The following is a 23,633-nucleotide window of genomic DNA, read 5'->3' on the forward strand; positions in this document are numbered from 1 at the left end:
CAAGAGGGAAGCTGAGTTTATTCTGGTGATCTACGCCTGACCACCTGAGGACGCCCAGGCTCCAATGTCAGGGCCCAGAGGAAGGCATCAGTGTAAGCAACGAGCTCAGCTCAGGGCCCTCCGGGAGCCACCAGCCCAGGACAAGCTACACAGCCCCACCCTCCCGGGCCTCCCTGCTTCCCAGCCAGAGAGGACAGGGGCCAGGCAAGGCATGCAAGGCCGGAGTGGCCTGAGACACTCCCTACCACAGCCCAGCTGTGTGTGGAGACAACCAAGCAGGGTTCAGCCAGACTGCAGGGCCTGGGGTGGGGCTGAGGGCCGCGAAGAGCCGGTGTGGAGGGCTGCAGGCCCTGGGCAGTGGGAGCTCAGGCACAGGCAGCCTCGGCCGTCTGTGCGCTGCCTGGGGGCCCTTCCGCTTTGCTGGCCAGGCTGTAGTAACAGGCTCGCATGCGCTGCTCCACGGTCAGGAAGTCGGGGCGATCTTCCCACCTGTGGGGGGTGGGGTACACCCAGGCTGCTGACCACGCCCCCGGGACCCAGCTTCACCAGTGGGTTGGCATGCACTGTGCTTGGCTGAGGTAGACTTTCGGGGCTCAGAAAGTCAGCAGGGCTGTTGGGGTGGCAGGACATTGGGTGGTGGAGAGGCCTCTGGGTTGTGAGAGCGTCGGGCGATCCCACACAGCCTAAGAGGCAGAGCTGCCCACACACAGGGTGCTGGGATGACCCTCTACCGAGCGTTGACCAGTGAGGACTCAGGGACTAAGCGGACTTGGGGTCAGAGTGGCAGCTATTGACAATGGGGACCTGGGATACAGAAAGCTAATGCTCTGCGCATGCACCCGGGGCCAGGGTATCAGTGTGCTGGGCAAGGGCTCAGACGAGAGGGAGTGTGAGGCTGGTGATCAGCAGAAGCCTGGAGCACGGCAGTGGGTCTGGCCAGCGGGGAGTGGCAGTATTAACGGTACTGTGCATGGGGTATCCATGGACTGTGTTGGGGTGCTAGGTGCTAGCCTCTTTGGTTACTGGGGTGTTTCCTGATGGAGGTGGAATTAACACATGTCGCCGGAGGGCAGGCCGGCCAGAGAGGGTGTCTATCTGTTGGGCTGCTTGGGTGCTTGGGTGTCAGTGTCCTAAGTGCTGGCTGATGGGGGGGTCATGCGTTAGAGGGTCCACATATTGCATGGGCAGTCTAGGGCGTCCGCTTGTCTGGGGGTGTGCTGCCTGTTGTCTGATGGGAAGTTGGGATACTGATGGTGTTAGGAGTTGAGATGTTTGAAGGTTGGGCTTCAACCAGGCAGAGGTGGGGGCTGGAATAGATGAGTATTTGGTACCTCAGTGCTCGCCTGTCTGGTAGTTGGGTGCTGCGTGCTGGCTGGTGGGGACTGGAGTGTTGGGTACTGCAGAATCATCTCATGCCCTGAATGTCAGTGTCATAGGTTGAGTAGCAGAGTATGGACCTGTTTGCATGTTGTAGGGTCCATGTGTTGAGCGATGGCTGAGGTTTTAGATGCTGAGGCACAGGCCCACAGGCGGGGTGGCAGGGTGTGGCACACTGCAGCAGGACAGCAAACCCTGGTGTGTCGGAGAGCTGGGTGTGGGGGTAGGGGGTGGCTGCAAAGGCCATGAACTGGGTGAAGGGCTTTGGGTGGGATGACATTGGGTAGAGTTATATTGACATTAACTCTTTGGGCACCAGGACTTTCCAGGGGTCAGCCCAGCCGGGTCCCCTCCGCACTGGCACTCACTTGTAGATCCAGCAGTCGCTCATGAGTGCGTACAGTTCAGGTGGACACTCTGGTGGGCACTCCATCCGCTTGCCCTGCTCGATGAAGGCCATCACCTCCGGCCCTTTCATCTTCTGCTCAAGCCCGGGCCGAGATACCTGTGAGTGACCAGGGTCCTCCTCCTCCTCCCCCTCCCCACCACACCGCCCACCCGCCTCTGACTGCGCCTGCCTTGTAGGGCTTCTGGCCATAGGACAAGGCCTCCCACATGGTGACCCCGTAGCTCCAGACATCGCTGCGGCTGGAGAACTTGCGGAAGTTGATGCACTCGGGTGCGTACCACTTGAGCGGCCACTTCCCTGCTGAGCGGGCCTGGGGAGGGGGAGATGCTGCCAGGTCAGGGCTCGGGAACCCTCTACCCACCCATCCCATCCATCCGGGAATCACAGGGGCAGAGGCTCACGGTGTAGTAGCTGTCATCGGCACCCAGCGCTTTGGAGAGGCCAAAGTCACTGATCTTGGCATAGTGCCGGTTAACCAGCAGGACGTTGCGGGCTGCCAGGTCACGGTGCACAAAGTTCTTCTCCTCCAGGTACTTCATCCCCATGGACACCTGGTGCAGCAGCTCGGCCACATTGCTCACGGGGATCTCCTCCCTGGGGTGGTGGAGAAGGTGGGGTCAGCTGGGAGAAGACCAGCCAAGTTCCCAGGGGCAAAGCATGCTTCTCTGACCCAGCTGGGCATGAGCCAGGTGACCATGTGTTCAAAAACGCTTATTGAGCACCTGCTGTGTGCCAGGCATGGGGCTGGGGACACAGCGGTGAACAAAACAGGCAAAACCCCTGCCTTTATCCAGTTTCAAGGCTTTAGGGATCACCCACACGCTACGACTCCCAGGTCTAGACCTCTGCCTGCACCCTCGATGTGCTGAGGTCTCACAGACATCTCAAAGATAATGTGGCCTGATTGTCCCCGTCCCCATGTGCACACACTCGTGGCTCCTCCACTGTCCTCTCCAGCAGCTCCTCTTTCTCTCACACCCAATCCGTCAGCAAACCCTGGCAGTTCTGGCGTCAGAATCTTTCCACAATCCACTGCACTCCTCATCTCTGCTTCTGCCACCAGGAGGCAGCCACAGCATCACTCACTTGGACCCCTAGACAGGAACAGTCAGCTCCGCCCAGGCCCTTGCTCCCTCCTCACTGTCTCCCACTGTCTTGCCCCCTCTGCCCCTGAGTCGGGTCCTCCCCCTCCTCTGCTCACAGCACCCCCTAAGCTCCCACCCACCTCAGGGTAAAACTCCAAGTCCTCCTGGCAGCCCGCAAGGCCTGGCATGGTCTGCTTATCCCCTCCCTGCCCGCACCACATGAGGCACGGGACCACCTCAGGGCTTCTGCATAGGTGGTGCCCTTTGCCTGAAATGCCCTTCCCCATGTCTGGGCATGGCGGCCTCCCTCAGTTTGTTCAAACCTCCCTGCTCACTGCACCTCGCACCCTGACACTCCCAACACCCTGGAGCTGCAGCAGGCTTGTGTCCACAGCACTATCTTCCCACATGCTCTAGATTTCACCAGGATTGTTATTTATTATCTCTCTCCTCCAACCAGAATACAGAGCATGGATCTCTGCCTTGTTTATTTGCTAATGAATTCCAAGTGCTACTAACAGTTCCTATCACTGAGAAACTGTCAAATAAACACCTGTCAAATGACTGAGTGTGGGAGCCAGGGGCACACTGGGAAGGTGTGTGCACCAGCTGGAGGGCACAGATCAGTAAAAACGTGCCTTGGGGAGCGCAGAACTTGTGTCTGTGAGGGTAAGAGTTTGGGGGGATGAGGGACCACAAATTAAACTGCAAAACTTTTCAGTAAAGGGCCAGATAGTAAGGATTTTAGCCCTTACAGGCCACAAGTGATCTCTGTCACATCTTCGTTTTTGTTTCTTTAAAAAAAAAGAAAAAAAATACGTTAAAAATAGAAAACCATGCAGTACATAAACAAAGGGCAGGTTCCAGATAACTGGCAATGGGTACTTTGCCAGGGGCCATGAATTTGGCACAGGGAGTCTGGGGAGCAGCTGACGTGTACAAAGCTCTTACTAGCAGTGCCCTTTATTTTTATTTATTTATTTGAGATGGAGTCTCGCTCTGTCGCCCAGGCTGGAGTGCAGTGGCACAATCTCGGCTCACTGCAAGCTCCGCCTCCGGGGTTCAAGCGATTCTCCTGCCTCAGCCTCCTGAGTAGCTGGGACTACAGGCGCCCGCCACCACACCTGTCTAATCTTGTATTTTTAGTAAGGACGGGGTTTCACCACATTGGCCAGGATGGTCTCGATCTCTCGACCTCATGATCCACCCACCTCGGCCTCCCAAAGTGCTGGAATTACAGGCGTGAGCCACCGCACCCGGCCCTAGCAGTGCCCTTTATAGGTGCCGACTCATTCGATCCTCGCAAGGGCCCTGGAGGTGGACACTGTTATTGCCGCCGTGGTGCAATGGCAGACTGAGGGCTAGCTCTGCTTTGCAGGCGTGGGTATGGGTGTGGGTGTGCAGGGTGCGAGTGTGTCCACAACGGTGTGAAAGTGCCCCAGCTCCCCACACACTCATGCATGCGGATGCGTGTCCACCATGCCCAGGATGAGCCCCGGCCCCACCCACCCGATGGCCAGGCCCACCCGGTGCTCACTTCTTGCCGACCAGGAACTTGTGCAGCGGCCCGCCCCCAGCCATCTCCATGACAAGCATGAGGGCCTCAGCCTGGCAGACGCCAATGAGCCGCACGATGTAGGGGTTGTCCAGCTGGTGCATGATCTGTGCCTCGCGCATCATCTCCTCCGTGTCTGCCTTCTCCGTGCCCTGCTTCAGCACCTTGATGGCCACGTCGATCTGCTTCCTGCCGGACCCGGCCACGGGAGGCGTGTGGGCGAGGGTCACCGGCCCTGCTTGGCCCCACGCCCCCACCCACCCATCTCTCTTCTCCCTTGAGTTGTGCGGTAGACAACTGTGGTCGCCACCCAGGTTGGGACCAAGGTGCTCAATGTCCCTGCAGCCGGGAGCGTCTGCTGAGGACAGCTCACAGCCGGATCGCTCACCGGGAACCGCCCATCGCCAAAAAGAATCCAAAGGGACATCCTACCCAGGGGCAGCCTATCAGGGGCCAGTGGACTCAGGGATCGAGGACCCCACTGCAGCTCCCCTGGGTTGGGAACTGCAGCTCCACAGCCTCCCCCTGCCCAGGCCCCATCCCATCCCCGTCAGGTGTCCCAAGCTCTCTCAGGGAATCCTCCAGCGTGCAATGTCCTGCCCCAGAGTCTGTTTCCCAGGCAGACTGCTGTGAGACAGACATCCTGGCTCCCACCCCACAGCCTGGTGAAGCCACTCCCCTCTGCCCCAGGCGGTGGTGCTCCCACCACGGCAGGGGCGGCCATACTTGCGCATGCGGTACACGCCCTGGCGCACTGAGCCAAAGTTGCCGCAGCCAAGTTCAATGTCGGCTATGAGGAGGTTATCGCGCTTCAGGAAGAGCTTCTTGTCCTTGAGCTCCTCTGGGTCGCTGTAGGGGCTCTCATACACGCTCGTGTCCATGGGCATCGGCCGCGGTTTGTCTGAGGACGTTACGCGCGCTGGGCACACACAGCCGTACACTCCCAGGTCAGGGGCAGGGGCGTGGGGAGCACGGCAGCCTCAGCCCCCACAAGCACCTGCCCCAGACAAGGGTGCCGTCCCTGGAGCATGCCCAGGCAGGTGGGTGCCCATGCATGTTCCTGCACATCCACACGCAGGCACTTGGCATACACTCATGGCCACAGCTGTGGGTGCCCCGTGAAGCCCTGTGAAGCCACATGAGGGTGGACTCTAGGGGCATGTGCATTGGTATCCACGTGGCACCGTTACTGTGCCAGCTGGGGTGTGCATGTGTGTGCATTTGTACGTGTACACCTATGGCCGGGCCTGTCCCTGTCTGCGTGTGCAGCACACAGCCACATTTACGAGGCCTCCAAAAGTTAGCCTCTGGGTGCACATGTAACTATGTGTCTTCTCTGTGCACACACATGTTTAGCTCCATGAGAAACAGGAGCACCTGCAGCAGAGCATTTTAGGAATGTGAGCTCTGGGGCCCATCCTGGGTTCACATCCCGCCTCCACCACTGCCTCACATCCCCGTAGACAGAGCCCTCCCTCTCTCATCTGTAAAGTGAGGTTAATCACCATAGCCACTTCATAAGGCATGTCAGGAGGGTTCAGTGGCTCATACACACAGTGACCTCGGAACGTGACTGACACATAGTAGGCGCTCAACAAACATGTCTGGGGAGCCTCAGGCAGGGCCAAGTGTGCTCCCTGCACGTCAGTACACACTGGGACGTACATGCGCACAGGCAGGTGTGATGGGTGTGGGCACATGTGTGCACAGGTGTTAACCAAGCCAACTGCCACAGCCTGGCCCGGCCCACAGCGTCCCCCATGAAAACCCACAGCCCCGACAGGGACCCTGCTCTTGGCTTGGCATGAGCCCCAACCCGCATCCCCACCTCTGCCTGCTCACCTGGCTCAGGGGTGTATCCATCTGAGTTGAGGGTGTCGATCCGTCTCTGAGGCTAAAGGCCACAGGGTCAGCAAGGCCTGAGCTGGGGACGTCCATCCCCTCTCATGAGACCCATATCTACCGAGGACTCCCAGAGACAGTGGAGAGAGAGCACTTCCACTCCACAGGCACCCCAGCCTCCATCCCAGCCTCCCCCACAGCCACCCCCCAGCTCCATCCCCAAGGCCACACTCCAGGTGCCCCCAACTCACATGAGTTAACGTGGATGGGTGGGCTGGGAGTGTGGGAGCAGCAGCCCCTGGGGGAGCAGAAGGGACAGTGAGGGCTGGGGGCCAGGTCTCCTGCCGCCCCCACCCGCCGCCCGCCTGCTGCTGCAGTCACCTGAGGCGTTGCTGGCGCTGCTGTTGGGGCAGGCCTCCTTCAGGCAGTAGATGAGCCCGTCCGCCTTCAGCTTCAGATACTCCACCAGCTGCAGGGAGCAGGCAGCTAGCAGAGAGCCTCCTCTCCCCCCCCAGAGCCTGGCACCCCATCCGAGCACAGCATCTCCCAGAACAAGTTGCATGGGCAGCCTACCTGCCAGAGCGTGTCAAACTTGGTGCCCTCGGGAATGCAGTACTTGCCCGCCTTGTCTTGGCTGATGAGGTAGTGGTACACCGTCTTCCCATAGATGAGGGACAGGGCATATGTGCCCTGCTCCTTCCGTGGCCTCAGCCTGGCAGGGGAAGGGAGGGGATGTAACCCCTAGAGCCACCTGGGGGCCTCCTACTGTGCCCCGGTTCCCCACACACACACCCTATGGGCTCCACACCCCAGGGCCTTGCAGAGAAGCTGCAGGGACTGGGGAAGCCAGGCCAGGCCCCCATCACCTCCAGATCTGCCGATGATGGGCCAAGCGGCAGAGGGTGGTGGAGGGGCCATGGCTGTGTTCCCAGGAAAATGCACTGTTCTCCAAGAGCCAACAGATGGCCATTCACGGGGAATACTGGACCCCCCCACGGTGGACACCCAGCCACAGAGGAGGGGGACACCCATCCACTGGGGAACACCTGGTCCCCCATGGCTGAACAGTTGGCCATCCATGGCCAGACACTTGCCATCCACAGGGAGATAGTCATCCAGATGCACTCACTGGCATACACTCAGCCACACAGTCAGCCAACCATGGGGGGCACTTGGCCTTCTACAACAGACACAGAGCCTTCAACAGGTAGACCTAGCACCATTCTCCTGGGGAGAGAAAGCCTTTTCCACACAGACCCACACAGGTAGGCGCAGCTCCATGACAAGCTCACAGGGCACCCCTGTGCAAATCAAAAGAAGTCACTTTCTCATCACAAGACTGACCAGTTCCATAATAGATGGACCTTTTCTAGAATGAGACCCTCGATTGCCTTCTGCTGGAATTTTGTCAAAATAAATATGTAAATCTTCCATGTCTATGATGGGAATTGAGCCCCTCAAAGGTGGTGCATTTGTGGGGTGAGAAACTGTCCCCCCATCCCCTCGAGCCCTAAGTACACACATCCCCCCGCAACACAGACCAACTTAGTGTCAGACACCGGCACCCTCGCATGAAGCCCCACAGTGACACCAGTCAGCATCCCCCACAAAACAGGTTTGTCTGGGGTCACTGGCACAAGCCTCTATTGCAGGGTCAAGTGTAGCTTTCCAGTGAGGAGGGAGGACAGCTGGTCCCGTGGAAGCTGTGGAGGCCGGAAGCAGCCGACTCCTGATCTCAGGGATTGCACTGCACTACAGAAGAGCCCTTGGGATGGCCTGCGAGCTGCACCCTCCACGGTGCAAATTCTCAGACCAGGCCTGGCCCTGCCTGCGGATGTTCATTCACTGGACAAGTCTTTACTGACAGGCCAGGCACTGTTCTGAGCGCAGGGATACAGCAGTGAGCAAGGCAGCCATGGGCCCACCTTGCAATGAGGCCCTTCCTTAGGAAATGTCCCCTGAGTGAGGGAGAGAGGTGCAGCTGTGACCATCCTCTCCATTCCCAGACAGCACGTTCCCCGAAGTACAGTGCAGTGAAGGGTGGGGCAGTTCCTAGGCTAGCCCACAACAGTCTGGAGATAATGTGGAGAGATGGGAAATCAGGGTGGGGGGCAGTGAGGGCACACAAAAGGGCAAGGAAGAGAACTCCACCACAAATTAGGAAACAAATGTCCCACAGAGACATTAGGCTGGAACAGCAGATGCAATGCCATCACGTGAAACCCCACAGTGACACCAGTCAACATCTCCCACAAAACATTCCTATTTTGAGTCACTGGCACAAGCTCCTGTTAAGTGCAGCTTTCCAGTGAGGAGGGAGGGCTATTGGTCCTGGGGGTCTCAGAGCTGTGGAAGTCAGAGGCAGCTGGCAGGCTGGCCTGGAGGTGATGGTCTCCAGGGACTGTGAGAAGTGAAAACACCTCCTAAGGTTCACAACCTGAAGTTTTAAACTGACAACAGAGACTCGATGCCAAGCCACTCACCAGCAAACAGCAAACCTCCCCTCCCATCTCCCCTCCTCTGTCTCTTTTTGTTTGTTTGTTTTGAGACGGACTCTCGCTCCGCAGCCCGGGCTGGAGTGCAGTGGCATGATCTCGGCTCACTGCAAGCTCTGCCTCCCAGGTCCATGCCATTCTCCTGCCTCAGCCTCCCAAGTAGCTGGGACTACAGGAGCCCCCCACCATACCCAGCTAATTTTTTGTATTTTTAGTAGAGATAGAGTTTCACTGTGTTAGCTAGGTTGGTCTCAATCTCCTGACCTCGTGATCCTCCTGCTTCAGCCTCCCAAAGTGCTGGGATTACAGGCGTGAGCCACCAAGCCGGGCCCTGTGTCTGTCTCTTTCATTCTTTCTTCTGGAACTAATAATTTCTTCCTTATTTGTTTATTTAAACTTCCATGTGGAATACTGGGGGAAAACAGCCACAGTATTAGGGAGCTCTTCCCATCAATAGATGGGGTCTCCTCCTCTGTCTTCTGAATCAGGGCTTGACCATGTGCCTTGCTAACAGGATGTTGGCAAACATGACACAAGCAGAGGCTTGAAAAATGGTTGAGCATTGAGGTTGGCCTGCTCTCTCTTGCTTTTCCTGGCAGCTCTCCAAACACCATGGGAATGAGTCCAAGCTAGCGTGCTAGAGAAGGCCCATGGAGGAGAACCAAGGCACCCTACGTGAGTGGCCAATAGCCATTCATGTGAGTGAGGCCATCCCAGAGACCATCCAGCTCCAGCCAATCTTCCACCTGGCTGTGGCCACATGAGTAAGCTCAAAACCCCAGCAGAAGAGGCACCCAGATGAACTCAGCCCAAATTACCAAGCAACCAGCCAAATTGCCAAGCAAAACAAGAGTGAATAAATGACCGGTGTTTGTTTGTTTGTTTGAGACAGAGTTTTGCTCTTGTTGCCCAGGCTGGAGTACAATGGTGCGATCTTGGCTCACTGCAACCTCCACTTCCCGGGTTCGAGTGATTCTCTTGCCTCAGCCTCCCAAGTAGCTGGGATTACAGGCACCCACCATCACGCCCAGCTAATTTTTTTATTTTTAGTAGAGACAGGGTTTCACCATGTTGGCCAGGCTGGTCTCAAACTCCTGACGTTAGATGATCCGCCCACCTCAACTTCCCAAAGTGCTGGGATTACAGGTGTGAGCCATCACACTTGGCTGTAAATGACCATTGTATTAAGCCACTACATTTCAGGGTATGAATACAGCACATTGTTACACAGCAAAGACTAACCAATACACTCTTTGGAAAGAGACGTGTGAGTTCATAAAGAGCAGCCGCAAATTCCCAGATAATAACCACACAGGCTAAGACACTGGTGTTATCACCACAGATATTTCGGTACCATAAATTCTACTTGATTTACAAAAAAAAAAAATGCTAGGTAGTGGCAGTTCTTTGTTCTTGCAGTTGGAACTTGCACTTAAGCCAGAAGTACAGGCTAAAAAATCAACTTGTATCTCTGCTCTTAAAATAATACATAGAACCTATAAGAGCTACATCTGTCTCTGGTTCACGATTGTAAAAAAAAAAAAAGAGCTACAATTTATTTATTAAGATATTGGTTCTAAATTCCTCACATATTTGTCCTATAATCACAGCACTCCCCACAAAGTAGGTACTATTGTTATCTCCATCTTGAAGATGAGGAAACTGAGGCACAAGTTTATGTATCTTGCCTAAATTGCAGAGTTGGTAAGAGGTAGGAGGTGGAGCCAGGATTCAAATGCATTTCTGACTCTACTGTTAATTGCTACCTAGGACTAACACCCAGCTCTGTCACAGATTATCTGTGAAACCCTGAATAAACTGCTTATCCTCGCTGTGCCTCGGTTTCCTTATGTATAAAATGAGGTAACTGGTCTAAATCATAACTTCTTGACCTGAAAAGGGTTCCAAGGACGAGATTCAGGACCAACCATGATCTCGTATAACTGTCTGCAAAGTCTTTGAGGTGAATATGTTTTGGGGGATTGTGAAAGGGGCAGTCAGTAGGATTCCAAAGAGGTCTGCAGTCCAGGAGAGGATAAGAAACACTTGACAGGCCAGGCACGGTGGCTCACACCTGTGATCCCAGCAATTTGGGAGACCAAGGCGGGTGCATCACCTGAGGTCAGGAGTTCGAGACCAGCCTGGCCAACATGGCAAAACCCTGTCTCTACTGAAAATACAAAAATTAGCCAAGCGTGGTGGTGCACGTCTGTAGTCCCAGCTACTCAGGGAGGCTGGGGCAGGAGAATCACTAAACCTGGGAGGCAGAGGTTGCAGTGAGCCGAGATTGCACCACTGCACTCCAGCCTGGGTGACAGAGCAAGACTCTGTCTCAAAAAAAGAAACACTTGACAATGTACCATCTTAAAGGCCCTTTCCAGGGCAAGTTTCTTTTCAAGTCGAATCAGCCGGTTCCATAAAATTGCTGCCAATAACACAGAAACAAGCCAGCATTGGCAGTGCATAGCCTTGGGTACAATTCAATCCGTTCTTTGGCAACCATGAACTGTGCTCAATGGTAAGCATGGTCCTGGTCTTCACCCTAGGCCTGAGTGGCACGTGTCTTTCTCTCACACCCCGAGCCCTGAGAAAGCAGTTATAGACTACAGGAACCACAAGAAGAAGCTCTCACAGTTTCTGTTCAAAGCATGCCTTGCCTAATTTTCCAGGAGCCTGGCTCTTTGTAGCTGCTTCTGGTCTCTTGACATTTACCCAGAATGAGTCACTGTCCTCATACCACTGTGCCAGCTGTTTCTGGACCTCACTGCCAGCCACACGCTCTATGCTATGCCCAGATGCTGGGCATCTCTCCTTCCTAGCCACACCCTCCCATTGCCAACGCTGGTCCTATTTGCCTGGGAGACTGCACACCAGTCTGATAGGCAATGCACAGACAGCTGCTTAAAGCTGTTGGCCCTGGCTCTCCTGAGACTCCTCTAATCTCAGCAGACTGGTTAACTCTAAGGCTGTCATGAGCTCTGCTGTGTTACACAAAAACTGTTCGAACTTTTCCTTTGGGCAGTGAAACCTCTGTCACACAACATTGTGTGTGGAAGCCTAAGATAGCAAACAGATCAAAGCTGAGCGGCTGTCATCATTCAAGCCGGAACAGGGGCCCAAATCCCACCTGCTCAACCCTCCTCTCACTCTCCCACCCCCTAGAATCCTCTGCCACTCTCAGGAGGCTTTAGGGAATCTGGGGGAAATTTTTAAGCCACTGGAGTGGCAGAATCATGACCTGTATGTGTGTGTGTGAGTGCGAGATGAGGAAGAGAGATGGGGGTGGGGAGGGAAAGAGAGAAGAAGAAAGGAAAACTGAGACAGAAGAGAGGCAGAGACGGTGGGGATGAAAAGCTACATTGGGGATGTAGGGGGAAACCAGAGAAGAAACTCAGATTATAAAATCAAAGACAGATGAATTTACATTTTATGAAAGAGAAAGCAGAGACGGGAGGAAAGAATCAGCTATATCAATAGGAAGGGCTTAGAGCCTTCTTCACATGTCCAGCCTGGGGAAAGGCCCTGGACTCTCAGGCACCTGGGGTAGCATGTCATGGACGAGGGGGATATGAGCACGTGAGACGTGTGAGCAAACGTTAGTAACATCTTGGCGAGGGTCACACCTGGGGTGGGGTGGTGCAACATCTGGAGGAAGGTGGGTAACACCTGGACTAGCCATCACCATGTACTGCAAGACGGAGCCCTCCAGATGCAGCAGGGCAGGCCCTGCTCTCAGGCTGACAGTCCAAAAGGAAGGAGAGACAGCCCCTAACACCCATGTTCACAATGCCCATACCTTCACAACAACTTCCTTCGTCCAATCCTACAACCAACCGTTTGCAAAAATGGCTCCCTGCATTCCTCTCCCTTAGGAGTCCCTTCCCTGCAGTGACTTTGGTTTTGGTCATATGACTTGCTGTGTCCATTAGGACATCAGTGATATTACACAAAAAAAGGCTTGAACTTGCCCTCTCCTCTCTGACTGATCTTGGGAATCCTGCACCACCACCACACAAACAAGCTTCAGCTAGCTTGCTGGATGATGGCTACACTGGGCCAGCTCATCCTCATCACCCAGGTGACACTGAGCCAATGGCCAGTCATGTGAGTGTGGCCATCCCAGCCTATTCAGGCCCAGCCTAGATGACCCAAACCAGAACTGCTTAGTTAGCTCACTGAATGATGAAGAGTAATAAACTGTCATTTTGAGCCAATAAATCTTAGGGCTGTTTGTTATGTAGCAAAAGCTAACTGATACAAATGCAAAGGTTTCCTCTTAGAGAAAACAGCCCTGTCCTGTTCAGAAGTCACGCTGGCAACTGAGTATTATCTGCAGTATGAATCTAAGAGCTCTCTCAGAAGCCTTGGAAACTCCACTCCAATTTACAGCCTAAATCTGAATCTGTATGGTAGGGTGAAAAGAGTTATTTTATCAGCCCACAACAGAATCTTGAAGAGGGAGCTGCATCTTGCAAGAGGCCTGCAGGCAATCTACAGAAGCTTCACATGGGTGAGGAAAATCAAGGGATGTGGTCATTTCCTCCAAGTGGGTCGACCTCAGGAGAGGAAACAGCCCTGGGGGAGGCAGACGACCCAAGGGATCTGCCGGGCAGGGGCTCAGGCCAAGAAGCACTCACGAGAAGGAAGGCCCAGGAATTGTCCCCACAGATTTCTTGGGGGAAAACACTGGGCTTCCTGAGGTCATGGGAAAGAGGCAGCACCAATTTATCTGTGTCTTGAGAACTGAGTGACCTCAGCTGCACCTGGATACCATCTGTTACAGAAAAGATCCCGTGTCCAAACCAGAGAGCAACAGCCCCAGCAGGGCTGTCAAACACTCAGCAGAGTTTTAAAAAGAGCTTTTGAGAGATTTTTTTCACATTAACAAACTCACAAATAGCCACACGGCCTTAGCTGTGGCTCAGACACGCACGTTCACCCACATATAAAAGCTAACATTTACCACATTTTTCCTACGTCAGTTACCATACTCTCGCTTCACACGTATTAATTCATGTAATCCTCATAAAGGATCCTGAGGGGAGGTACTGCTGTCAACCACAGGACAGTTAGAGGGGGCTGCTTCAACACTCTCCCAGGGACCCCACCTCACTTGGGGGAAAAGCTAAAGTCCCCGCCCTGCCCTCACCTCCTCCCATTCTCCCCCTCACTTACTCAGTTCCAGGCACATGGCCTCCGCAATGTTTCTGGAACACACCAAATAGACTCCTGCCTCCTGATCTTTGCACTTGCCATTGCATTTTCCAGGAACACCCATCCCCCTGAAAGCTGCACGGCTCACTCCTCAGCTTCTTTCCCTTCCTCAGAAGTCACCTTCTCAGGAAGGCCTCTTCTGACCACCTAATCTAAAATTGCAGCCGCCTCCCCACCTGCACACGCGGAACTTACCACCATCTGACAGGGTCTCTATTTTACTGATTCCTTTTCTTGTCTACCTGCCCCATGAGGACAGGCACTGTGTCTGTTTGGCTCACTGCCATGTCCTCAGTGCCTGGTACACAGTAGGTATTCAGTAAATGTTGATTGAAGGAAGGGAAACTGAGGCAGGCAAACACGGTCCGCCACCTGCCCAAGGGCCACAGCCAGCAGGTGGTGGAAGCGGGATTCCAAGCCAGGCCAAGGGACTGACTCGAGGCTTTCCTAGTCACTGCCTCTACTTCCCCACGTGCAAGTCCCTTTGCACATCAGAAACACACAACCCACCTGCACATGTGAGCACAGGGACACCCTCACGGCCCACCTGCACACTCACGTCTGCCCCAGTCCCCAGGATCCCTGCCAAAGAGCCCCAATCCTCACTGCACCCAAACCCCGGGCCCCACATACAGGAACTTGCCGTCGGTCTGCGCCCCAGAGTAAAGTTTGCGCTCGGCCTCCTCACGCGTCAGGCTGCTGTGGTACCAGGGCATCCGCTCGTGGGCCGTCGTAGCAATGAGCTTCTCCACCTGCGGGGCCTGGCTGATGATGGCCTGCTCCAGGGCCTCGCCCTAGAAAAGGAGAGGTGAGGAGGTCTGTAGCTGTGGCCAAGTGCTCGCCACAGGAACCCCCTTCCGGGAGCCCCGTCCCAGAGGACTCCCCACCCAACCCAGGCGTCCCTAGTGCGTGTTATGCAGGTTGGCGAGGACCACCTCCGCGCCATCTCCGTGGTCCCCTCCCCAATCCAGCTAGGGATGAACGACCCCCACCTTCCAGCCCGGCCCCAAGCGCATCTCCAGCTTGAAGACCTAATTCAGGTAGTTGTGCATGGTGGTGTCACTCAGCCTGTGGAAGACTACAGCCCATCTTCCCGGACAGCCGCCCTACCCTAAGGGCTCACCCTAGCTCCGCGCACCCTCCTCTCAGCCCCGCCCCCATTCCAAGCCTCGCCTTCGCCTGGCCCAGTGCGTACCTCCACCTTCCCATCTGGCATAGTAGAGCACCATAGCATCGCTCAGCCTGCGGAAGGCGACCGCCACCACGGAGCCCCTGCCTCTGAGGCCTCCCTTCAGGTTTTTCCCCAACCAGTGCCCCACCTCTCCAGCTTCCAAAGGGGACTGAATGGGGAAGACGACCTTTTCCTCCCTCCTATCCCCCAAAACCCTCGACTGCCCCTCTTCGCGCTCTCACCTCCAGCTTCCACGTCTGGCGCACGTAGTCGCGCACCATGGCGTCGCGCAGGCAGTCGAAGACCCCCGGCTGCGGCTCGAGGCCCGACGGCCGGTTGCACGGCTTGCGCAGGTTGCAGGGCAGCCCGTCGGGGTCGCGCGAGTAGAACTCGCAGAGCTCTGCCGGTCCGCAGTGCGCTTTGCCGCCGGCAATGGCGTAGGTGCCGTTGAGCTGGCGCTCGATGGGAAAGTGGTGGAAGCGCACGTCGTGCACGAGCGAGAGCACATAGCCGCCCAGCGAGCGCAGGCACTGGCGCAGCAGGAAGAGCCCGTCCCCCATGCCCGCCAGCTTCAGGTGCTCCTCGGCCTCGGCGCGCGAGATGCTGCCGTAGAAGAAGGGCAGGTGCGCCGCGGGGTCTGGCATCGCCCCTGGGCCTCCCCAAACCTGCGGGTTCACAGAGGGTCGGAGGCACATCAGGGCCTTCCTGAACCCGGTGCGTTGGGCCCAGAGACGGCGCGAGAGACGCCGCGTGGAGAGCATCAGTGCCGCAGGCTGAGAGCGCCAAGGGGGCAGAGCCTGCTCTGTGCCAGAGTCAACCTGGAGAGAAGCCGCAGGCTGCTGGGCAAAGATCGAGAAGTCCCAAATCCCCATCTGACTTTCCAGAGACATTATGTGGACGCCCAGGAATGCCAACTGGTCCCTAAGCACCAACACCTGTACCCATCCCTTCATGTCCCAACCACGTGCTGAATTCTTGTGTTTCGGGCCCGGTGCTGGGGATAAGCACGCCTGAGGCAGACGCAGTCCCACCCCGCCCTCCCGAAGGTAACACTCTAAGGAGGAAGAGCCCTGAGATAAACTGAGAAAGAAACAAAAACAATAATTACAGATTGAGGTCAGCATTACAAAGGAAATAAGTGGAGTGACATTAAGAGAGAGAAGAGGTGGCTGTAGCTAGGATGGTCACCTTCTCCGAGGAGCTAGCATTTGAGTGGAGAGCTGAAGGAGGAGGAGCCAACTTTTCAAAAAGCGCGCGAGACAGTGCATCAGGCAGAGAGGACGGCATGCACAGAGGCCCTGAGGCCGCACCCAGCTTTGCTCACCCAAGGGCCTTACCTCTCAGCCTCCCTTGTCCCTTCCGCTGACCCTTTCCCCTTGGCCTTAGCAGGCCCCCTCGCCCTGCCCTCTGCCTTCCTTCGCAAGTTTCTACAGCGCATACGCTAATTTGAATATCCATCCCTAGGGGACTGGTTAAATACATTACGGTTTAATCTCAAAGTGAACTCTGATACAGCTATTAAACAAAACGTGTGACTGAGGGGAGGAGGAATTAAGGCTATTTAGACAGATGGATATCTGGTAAGGCAGATAACTTAAAATTGCCTGCCCTCAACTTTCTGGGGTGATGGTGACGTCCTGTATATTCACAGGACTTGGGCTACCCAAGTGTCTGATTTTCCCAAAACTAAGAGAACGTACACTTAAGATGTGTTTATTACATTGTATTTGCCCTCCCTCAATTAAAAAAGAAACATAAAATATTGAACCCTAGGTAACGATCTGCGTGCAGAAATGTTTAGGAGTGATGGGAACTGAGGACTGTAATCGAATTTGAGAGCATCCCAAAAGTAACACTGACTGATGGACGAACAGAGCGAGAGGGATGGATAAAAGGATAGACAGCCAGATAGACACAGGTGGTTCCTGTTCTCTGTAGTTCTATAAAGTCAACGCAAACACTGAATTAGCAAATATAGAACTATCCCTCCTAGGGGAAATACAGAGTTAGGTTTCTAGGAAGCTCTGTTTACATTTTCATCAACTGATCAAGACATAACCTTGTTTTTTTGTGAGTTTCTGTTTAAAGGCAGCTTATTTAATATACATGGTTGATTCACTAACATTGAACTCTTAGCCAACAGCACTGTAACTATAAGCTTATCTGACATGTTTTCTCCATAAGGCACATACAGATTTCTTGCCCTTAGGAATGCTAGACAGCATTTCAGCACTATGGTTGGGGGCCATGTTAACCAGTGAAATCACCAACAAAAAGCAAAAACATTCAAAATATGTGAGGCCGGGTGAGGCGGCTCATGGCTGTCATCCAGCACTTTGGGAGGCCAAGGCGGGTGGATCACTTGAGATCAGCAGTTCGAGACCAGCCTGGCTAATATGGTGAAACCCCGTCTCCACCATAAATACAAAAAATTAGCCAGAGGTGGTGGCAGGCACCTGCAATCCCAGCTACTTGGGAGGCTGAGGCAGGAGAACCTCTTGAACCCAAGAGGCGGAGATTCCAGTGAGCCGAGATCAGGCCACTGCACTCCAGCCTGGGCAACAAGCGCGAAACTCTTTAAAAAGATAAAATAGGCGAAACTCTTTAAAAAGATAAAATAGGCCAAGCGTGGTGGCTCACGCCTGTAATCCCAGCACTTTGGGAGGCCAAGGCAGGTGGATCACAAGGTCAGGCATTCAATACCATCTTGGCCAACACAGTGAAACCCCATCTCTACTAAAAATACAAAAAATTAGCTGGGCATGGTGGCAGGTGCCTGTAATTCCAGCTACTCGGGAGGCTGAAGCAGAATTGCTTGAACCTGGGAGGTGGAGGTTGCAGTGAGCTGAGATCACGCCATTGTACTCCAGCCTGGGCGACAGAGTGAGACTCTGTCTCAAAAAAAAAAAAAAAAAAAAAAAAAAAAGAACATGAAAAAGACACTTATCTGCAGCATGAGAGCATTTGCCTTGTGCAGCCTCGGTGGGAACATGTGTATCGAGTGACTCATCTTTTTGCCACTCTGTATGTCTGAGAATGACCACAAAAGTGCCATGTTGGTTTTAGGGTTTCAAATAAATTTAACAAGTAGGCAAACTCACAAATAAGAACTCCACAAACAGTGTTGATCAACTGTACGTGATAAAGCAATTACAGCAAATCATAAACTGGAAAATCTAGCGGGTGACTTATTGGTGTACAGTTAATTCTATTTTCTGCGTATTTGTAAGTTTTCATAGAATGTTGGGAAAAAATACCTCTCCATAGTGGTTATGAGTTGTTTCTCTACTAAGATAGGCCCAGCAAGGCTATTCAGGCATAAGTTTGCATTGGAGAATTGACTTTGAGTGCCCTTCTTAGTTATGCAAATACACCCAACGGGTAAAATGAATGCTTTTGTGAAAGCCCCCTCTGCCCTGGGTGTCCAGGGATGGGCTCTGGAGCTGAAAGGAAGGTACTGGAATGGGAATCAGGTGAGGTCTGGGTCCAAGTAGCTGGAGGAGGGGCCAGGATCTGCACTGTAACCCGATTAATTGTGACAGTGAGGTTGGGAGGGCCAAGCTTGAGGGGGATCCTGGATGTCCCAACAGTTACAGACAGGTGGGTGTTCCAGAGATTCACAAGGGACTGCATTTGTGGCTCCACCTGGAGAAAAAGGTCACCATTCCACAAGAGTGTTTTTAAAAAGTCATGAAGTGGCTGGGTGAAGTGGCTCACGCTTGTAATCCCAGCACTTTGGGAGACAAAGGCGGGTGGATCACATGGGGCCAGCAGTTTGAGACCAGCCTGGCCAACACGAAGTGAGGAGCGCCTCTGCCGGGCCGCCCCGTCTGGGAAGTGAGGAGCGCCTCTGCCCGGCCACCCCGTCTGGGAAGAAGTGAGGAGCGCCTCTGCCTGGCCACCCCATCTGGGAAGAAGTGAGGAGCGCCTCTGCCTGGCTGCCCCGTCTGGGAAGTGAGGAGCGCCTCTGCCTGGCCGCCCCATCTGGGAAGTTACGAGCATCTCTGCCCGGCCACCCCGTCTGGGAAGAAGTGAGGAGCGCCTCTGCCCGGCCGCCCTGTCTGGGAAGTGAGGAGCGCCTCTGTCCGGCCGCCACCCCTTCTAGGAAGTGAGGAGCGTCTCTGCCCGGCCGCCCTGTCTGGGAAGTGAGGAGCGCCTCTGCCCGGCCGCCCCATCTGGGATGTGGGGAGCGCCTCTGCCCGGCCGCCCCATCTGGGAGGTCTACCACGGAGGCCAGACGCAATGTGGGGGCTGGACGTGGTGGCTCACGCCTGTAGTCCCAGCACTCTAGGAGGCCGAGGTGGGTTGATCACTTGAGACTAGGAGTTCAAGACCAGCCTGGCCAACATGGCGAAACATATGAAAAATACAACAGACAAACCAACCAACCAACCCAGCGACAACAAAACAGGTCTACCCTGGAGTCATACTCTAATTTTTTCTATTTTCCTCCCTTTCTGATCCTTTATCCCACTTGCTTTTTCTTCCTCTTCCTGCTCCTTCTTCTTTGTCAAATAGAAGATTGAGTTATTATCATTGATCCATACAAAGTCCCTCTCTCATTTATTTTCTTTAATTCCCACCCCCCATTTCTATTCCCCGTCTTCCCATGTGCAACCTTCCTAATATGTTTGATATGCATCTTTTTGTTTGTATGTATTTTTAGAAAATGTTTATTGTTTTGTGTGCAAAAAAAATTAATAAAAAAAAAAAGAAGCTAGCCATTGACTTCTCTTTACCTATGGAAGTCCTAGATGGCATCTTCTTCCATCTAAATGGTTTCATCTAAATTAAAAAAAAAAAAAAAAAGAAACCCCGTTTCCATTAAAATACAAAAATTAAGGGTTGGGCCCAGTGGCTCACACTTTGGGAGGCCGAGGCGGGCGGATCACCTAAGGTCAGGAGTTTGAGACCAGCCTGGCCAACGTGGTGAAACCCCGTCTCTATTAAAAATACAAAAAAAATTAGTCGGGCATGGTGGCAGGCACCTGTAATCCCAGCTACTCAGGAGGCTGAGGCAGGAGAATCGCTTGAACCCAGGAGGTGGAGGTTGCAGTGAGCCGAGATCACACCACTTCACTCCAGCCTGGGCAACAGAGCAAAACTCCATCTCAAAAAAAGAAAAAAAAGTCATGAAGGCTCCTAGGTATTCACTCTAAAGAAATGGAAATTTACATTCACACAAAAACCTACATAGGAACATCTATAGCAGTTCTAGCCACAATTGCCAAAAATTAGGAATAACTTACATGTTTCCCAACAGATGAATAAGATACACTGTGGGACATGCCTACAGTGGAATTCTACTCAGCAATAAGTGGAACATCATACAGAGACACGCAGTTCCGTGGATGCATCACAAAGGCCTCAGGCTGGGTGAAAGAAACCAGGCTCCAAGGGCTACAAACTGTGTGATTCCACACACAACTATAGGGATGGAAAACGCACCAGGGGTTGCTGGGTGCTGGGAGTCGGGGAAGGAGTGACGACAGAGGGCAGGACGGAATTCGGGGGAATAGTCTGTATCTTGATTGATGTGGTAGTCTCTGGGCTGTATGCATTTGTCAGATCTCAGAATTTTTCACTAAAATGATATAAAAATTTTATTGTATGTAAATAATACTCCAAATTTTTAATTAAAGGGGAAAGGAATTGGAAGCTACAAACACAATGGACACTAAAAATGCTAATGAAAATAGGAAAAGTGATTAAGGGCTGTCTACACTCCTGTCTCTATATCCCTGACTCCCAGCCTCTCAGCCAGACCTGGTCTGCACCCACCTCCTAGGCTGTTCTCCAGCACTGATAGCACCCCTGGCAGTCTGTGGGCACCAGACAAGTACTCTGTGACCTCCTCAATCCTGGGTCCCCTGAGTGGCTGACACCGATGACTCCTCCCTCCTGCTTGAGCCTCACAGACCTCTCTGGTCCTTCAAAACTCCCGGGCTTGCCTCTGCCCTCTGACCATCCTGCTCACTCTCCTTCCCCCACCCCTGTTGCCTTACTTGGGTCATCCTGTCAGTAGCTATACATGCTGCCACACCCACCTCTCCCAGAGCCCAGATCTCTTGCCCGACTGAGGTCGGTTGGTGCTGGCATCATCTCCTTTGATCTCCACCAACTGTTTCCATTAATACAACCAACCTAAGATCCAGATGGCACGCTCATGCTGCCTGTGGCTGGCTGAACCCCACAGTCTATTTCCACAGAGCTGAGCTCCAGAGTCTGCAAGTTGCTCCTTGGCAATTCTTCCCCAAGGCCTCCCTTGCTCAAGACCCTACTGGCTACTGCATTGGATCTCCCCAGCCCTCTGCCCTAGCTGAGCTGTGCTACTTGCCTTCCTTCATATGGACGTTCATACTTTCATCCACACAGCACCCTCCACCCAGTGCGCCCTTCCCTCTCCCCTCCATCTTCTCCAACCCAGCCAGCCCTTCCTTGACTCATGGAGCCACTCCCACAACTCATGAGGACGCAGGATGAGGCAGAAAACTGAGGGCTTGTCCAAGGACCATGGGTGCAGGTTAGCAAAGCTGGTCTCTGGGGCAGGAAGCTGTGGCAGGAAACTGTCGCCAACAGAGTTTGAGAAGCTCCTCCCCACGTGGCCGCAGGTGCAGCCTGGGTAGCTGGAAGCAGGTTAGGGCAGAGGAGGAGATGAGGGAGGTTCAGCGCCCAGCCCAGGGCTGCCATCCATGACCCAAGGCTAAGGAGTCCCAGAGGCAGGCTCTCTTCCTGGGCATCTCGGCTGCGTCCCAGCTTCCCTGTCCTTCTGCCCACAAGGACAACCGTAATCACAAGCACCACCCCACAGCAGGCAAGTCGGGTGGTGGGTGCCTCCTCTTCCACCCCTGGGGCCTTTCTGGACTGTCCTCACTAGTAAAACATAGGGCCCAAGTTCCCAGGGACCCCATGGCCAGAGATGCTGGGGAGGCTAGAGAAGGTGGGCAGAGGTAGCAGAGATGAAAAGTCCAGGGGCAAGAGGCAGGAGCATTTGCCATGCAGCGGCTAGCAGGAGTGTCTGCTGTCAGTGAGCTGCACTGATCTGCAGCTCCCTGGGGGGTGACCCCAGACCCCAGGCGGGGGATCAGATGTTTCTGTTCTCAGCTGTGTCCCTGCAGACTCGTGGCCCTCCCAGAAGACACACCCACCATGAGACCCACCCCAGCCCTCGACCTGCCTGGGCCACCCCAACGGGCAGGACTTGGGTTAGGGGCCCCATCCCTCAGTCCCCAGTGAGCCTGTTCATTCCCCAAGCCTGGCCTATGGTTCTCCCTGGGCTGACCACCGCTGGCTTCCTCTTGAGCTCATGGTTCAGAGATCCTAGTTTGGCCTTCCCAGGGCTTACAGCCCCAGGATCACAGCACAGAGATCACAGAAGAGCAGCCACGGGGCACCTGCCCCACGGTCACAGCCCAGGCCCTGGGAGGACAACGGGAGGAAGCCTTGGAGCCTGGTCAGAAGGACCTGCCTGGAATCCCACCATTCACCCGGCCTCCCTGGGTAAAGGCAGTGCTAGATTACAACTGTTGTGGACAGATCAGATTCCCCAAACATGCTTCAAAGGAGAAAAGAGTCAAAGGGTCAAATACAGTTTCAAATGCTGTGAAAAGCACATTAAAGGCTCCGAGAAGACCACATGGAAGGACCCCTTTCAGCGTCACTTAATTCCCACACCTAATCAGCAAAGCCTTGAAGGTCTACTGTTTCACAGAACATTCTCTGGGCATCAAAAGCCCCCATTACATGCCCATCGTCAGAGCACAGGTATCACACCAAAGCCACTGGACCCGGTGGGAGCGGGCAAGAGCAGCACAAGCTCCACGTGTCCCTCCAGCCAGAGACTTGACGTGTCCCCACCCAAGGCTCTGCAGGAACGGGGTCCCAGCCCCTCACTGCCCCACCTCCTCCTACTGCCCCCCCACCACCCTGTTCCCACTCCAGCTCCTGGCTCTCTCTCTCTCTCTCTGAACCCCCAGTCCTTGCCTGAGACCCTAAGTCCCTCTGAAGCTGTGTTTCCTGCTCCTTAATCCCCCAGCTGTGCTTGGGCCACCTGTGCCCACCAACAGAGGCAGCATAGGCACTGGTCATCAGCACATGCCAGCTTGGTGACACCATGAGCCACACAGCTGCAGTTAGCCATGGCGACAGGCTCCTCCTTCATATGTCTTTCCTGACTGCAGGGATTGGATTCAAATCGTGGAATCGTGGACCCACCACATGGTCACAGTGCAGCCTGAGCAGCGAGTGAAGCCCGCCAGACCTCCTCTGGAAAGCAGGGCCAGTGCAGGTACCCGGCACTGGGGCTACAGGAACTCCCTGGGGTGAGACTTGCTGGTCCCCGTCACGCCAGCACATCCTCCTCTTCTCTGCTTGAAGCCCTCTAGGCTCCCACCTCACTCGGGGTGAAAATGCCAGTCCTCAGGGTGGCCCCCAAGGCCCTTCGTGATGTCCATCACCCCCCGCCACTAACTCCCCTCCAGCCACA

General features: G+C 54.3%; 1 protein-coding gene across 3 annotated transcripts in view; it reads right to left on the reverse strand.

Moving 5' to 3' along the window:
* ZAP70 (zeta chain of T cell receptor associated protein kinase 70) overlaps positions 1-23,633 on the reverse strand; it is a 26,807-nt gene continuing 3,174 nt past the window's right edge. The window contains exons 3-14 of one of the 3 annotated variants that reach the window (XM_055241882.2): positions 15,391-15,813; positions 14,611-14,771; positions 6,842-6,980; positions 6,650-6,737; positions 6,520-6,566; positions 6,269-6,320; positions 5,153-5,345; positions 4,409-4,615; positions 2,188-2,380; positions 1,956-2,096; positions 1,746-1,858; positions 1-489 (exon numbers count right to left, since the gene is read on the reverse strand). In XM_055241882.2, coding sequence (XP_055097857.1) covers positions 366-489; positions 1,746-1,858; positions 1,956-2,096; positions 2,188-2,380; positions 4,409-4,615; positions 5,153-5,345; positions 6,269-6,320; positions 6,520-6,566; positions 6,650-6,737; positions 6,842-6,980; positions 14,611-14,771; positions 15,391-15,792 — 1,860 coding nt within the window. In that variant the 5' untranslated portion in view covers positions 15,793-15,813 and the 3' untranslated portion in view covers positions 1-365. Of the gene's footprint in view, positions 490-1,745; positions 1,859-1,955; positions 2,097-2,187; positions 2,381-4,408; positions 4,616-5,152; positions 5,346-6,268; positions 6,321-6,519; positions 6,567-6,649; positions 6,738-6,841; positions 6,981-14,610; positions 14,772-14,969; positions 14,994-15,390; positions 15,814-23,633 lie in introns of those variants that run through there. The other 2 variants (XM_063616806.1, XM_055241883.1) reach the window with 2 other exon arrangements.

This window comes from Symphalangus syndactylus, chromosome 14, assembly GCF_028878055.3.
Source record: "Symphalangus syndactylus isolate Jambi chromosome 14, NHGRI_mSymSyn1-v2.1_pri, whole genome shotgun sequence".
In the NCBI taxonomy this organism is placed as follows: Eukaryota; Metazoa; Chordata; class Mammalia; order Primates; family Hylobatidae; genus Symphalangus; species Symphalangus syndactylus.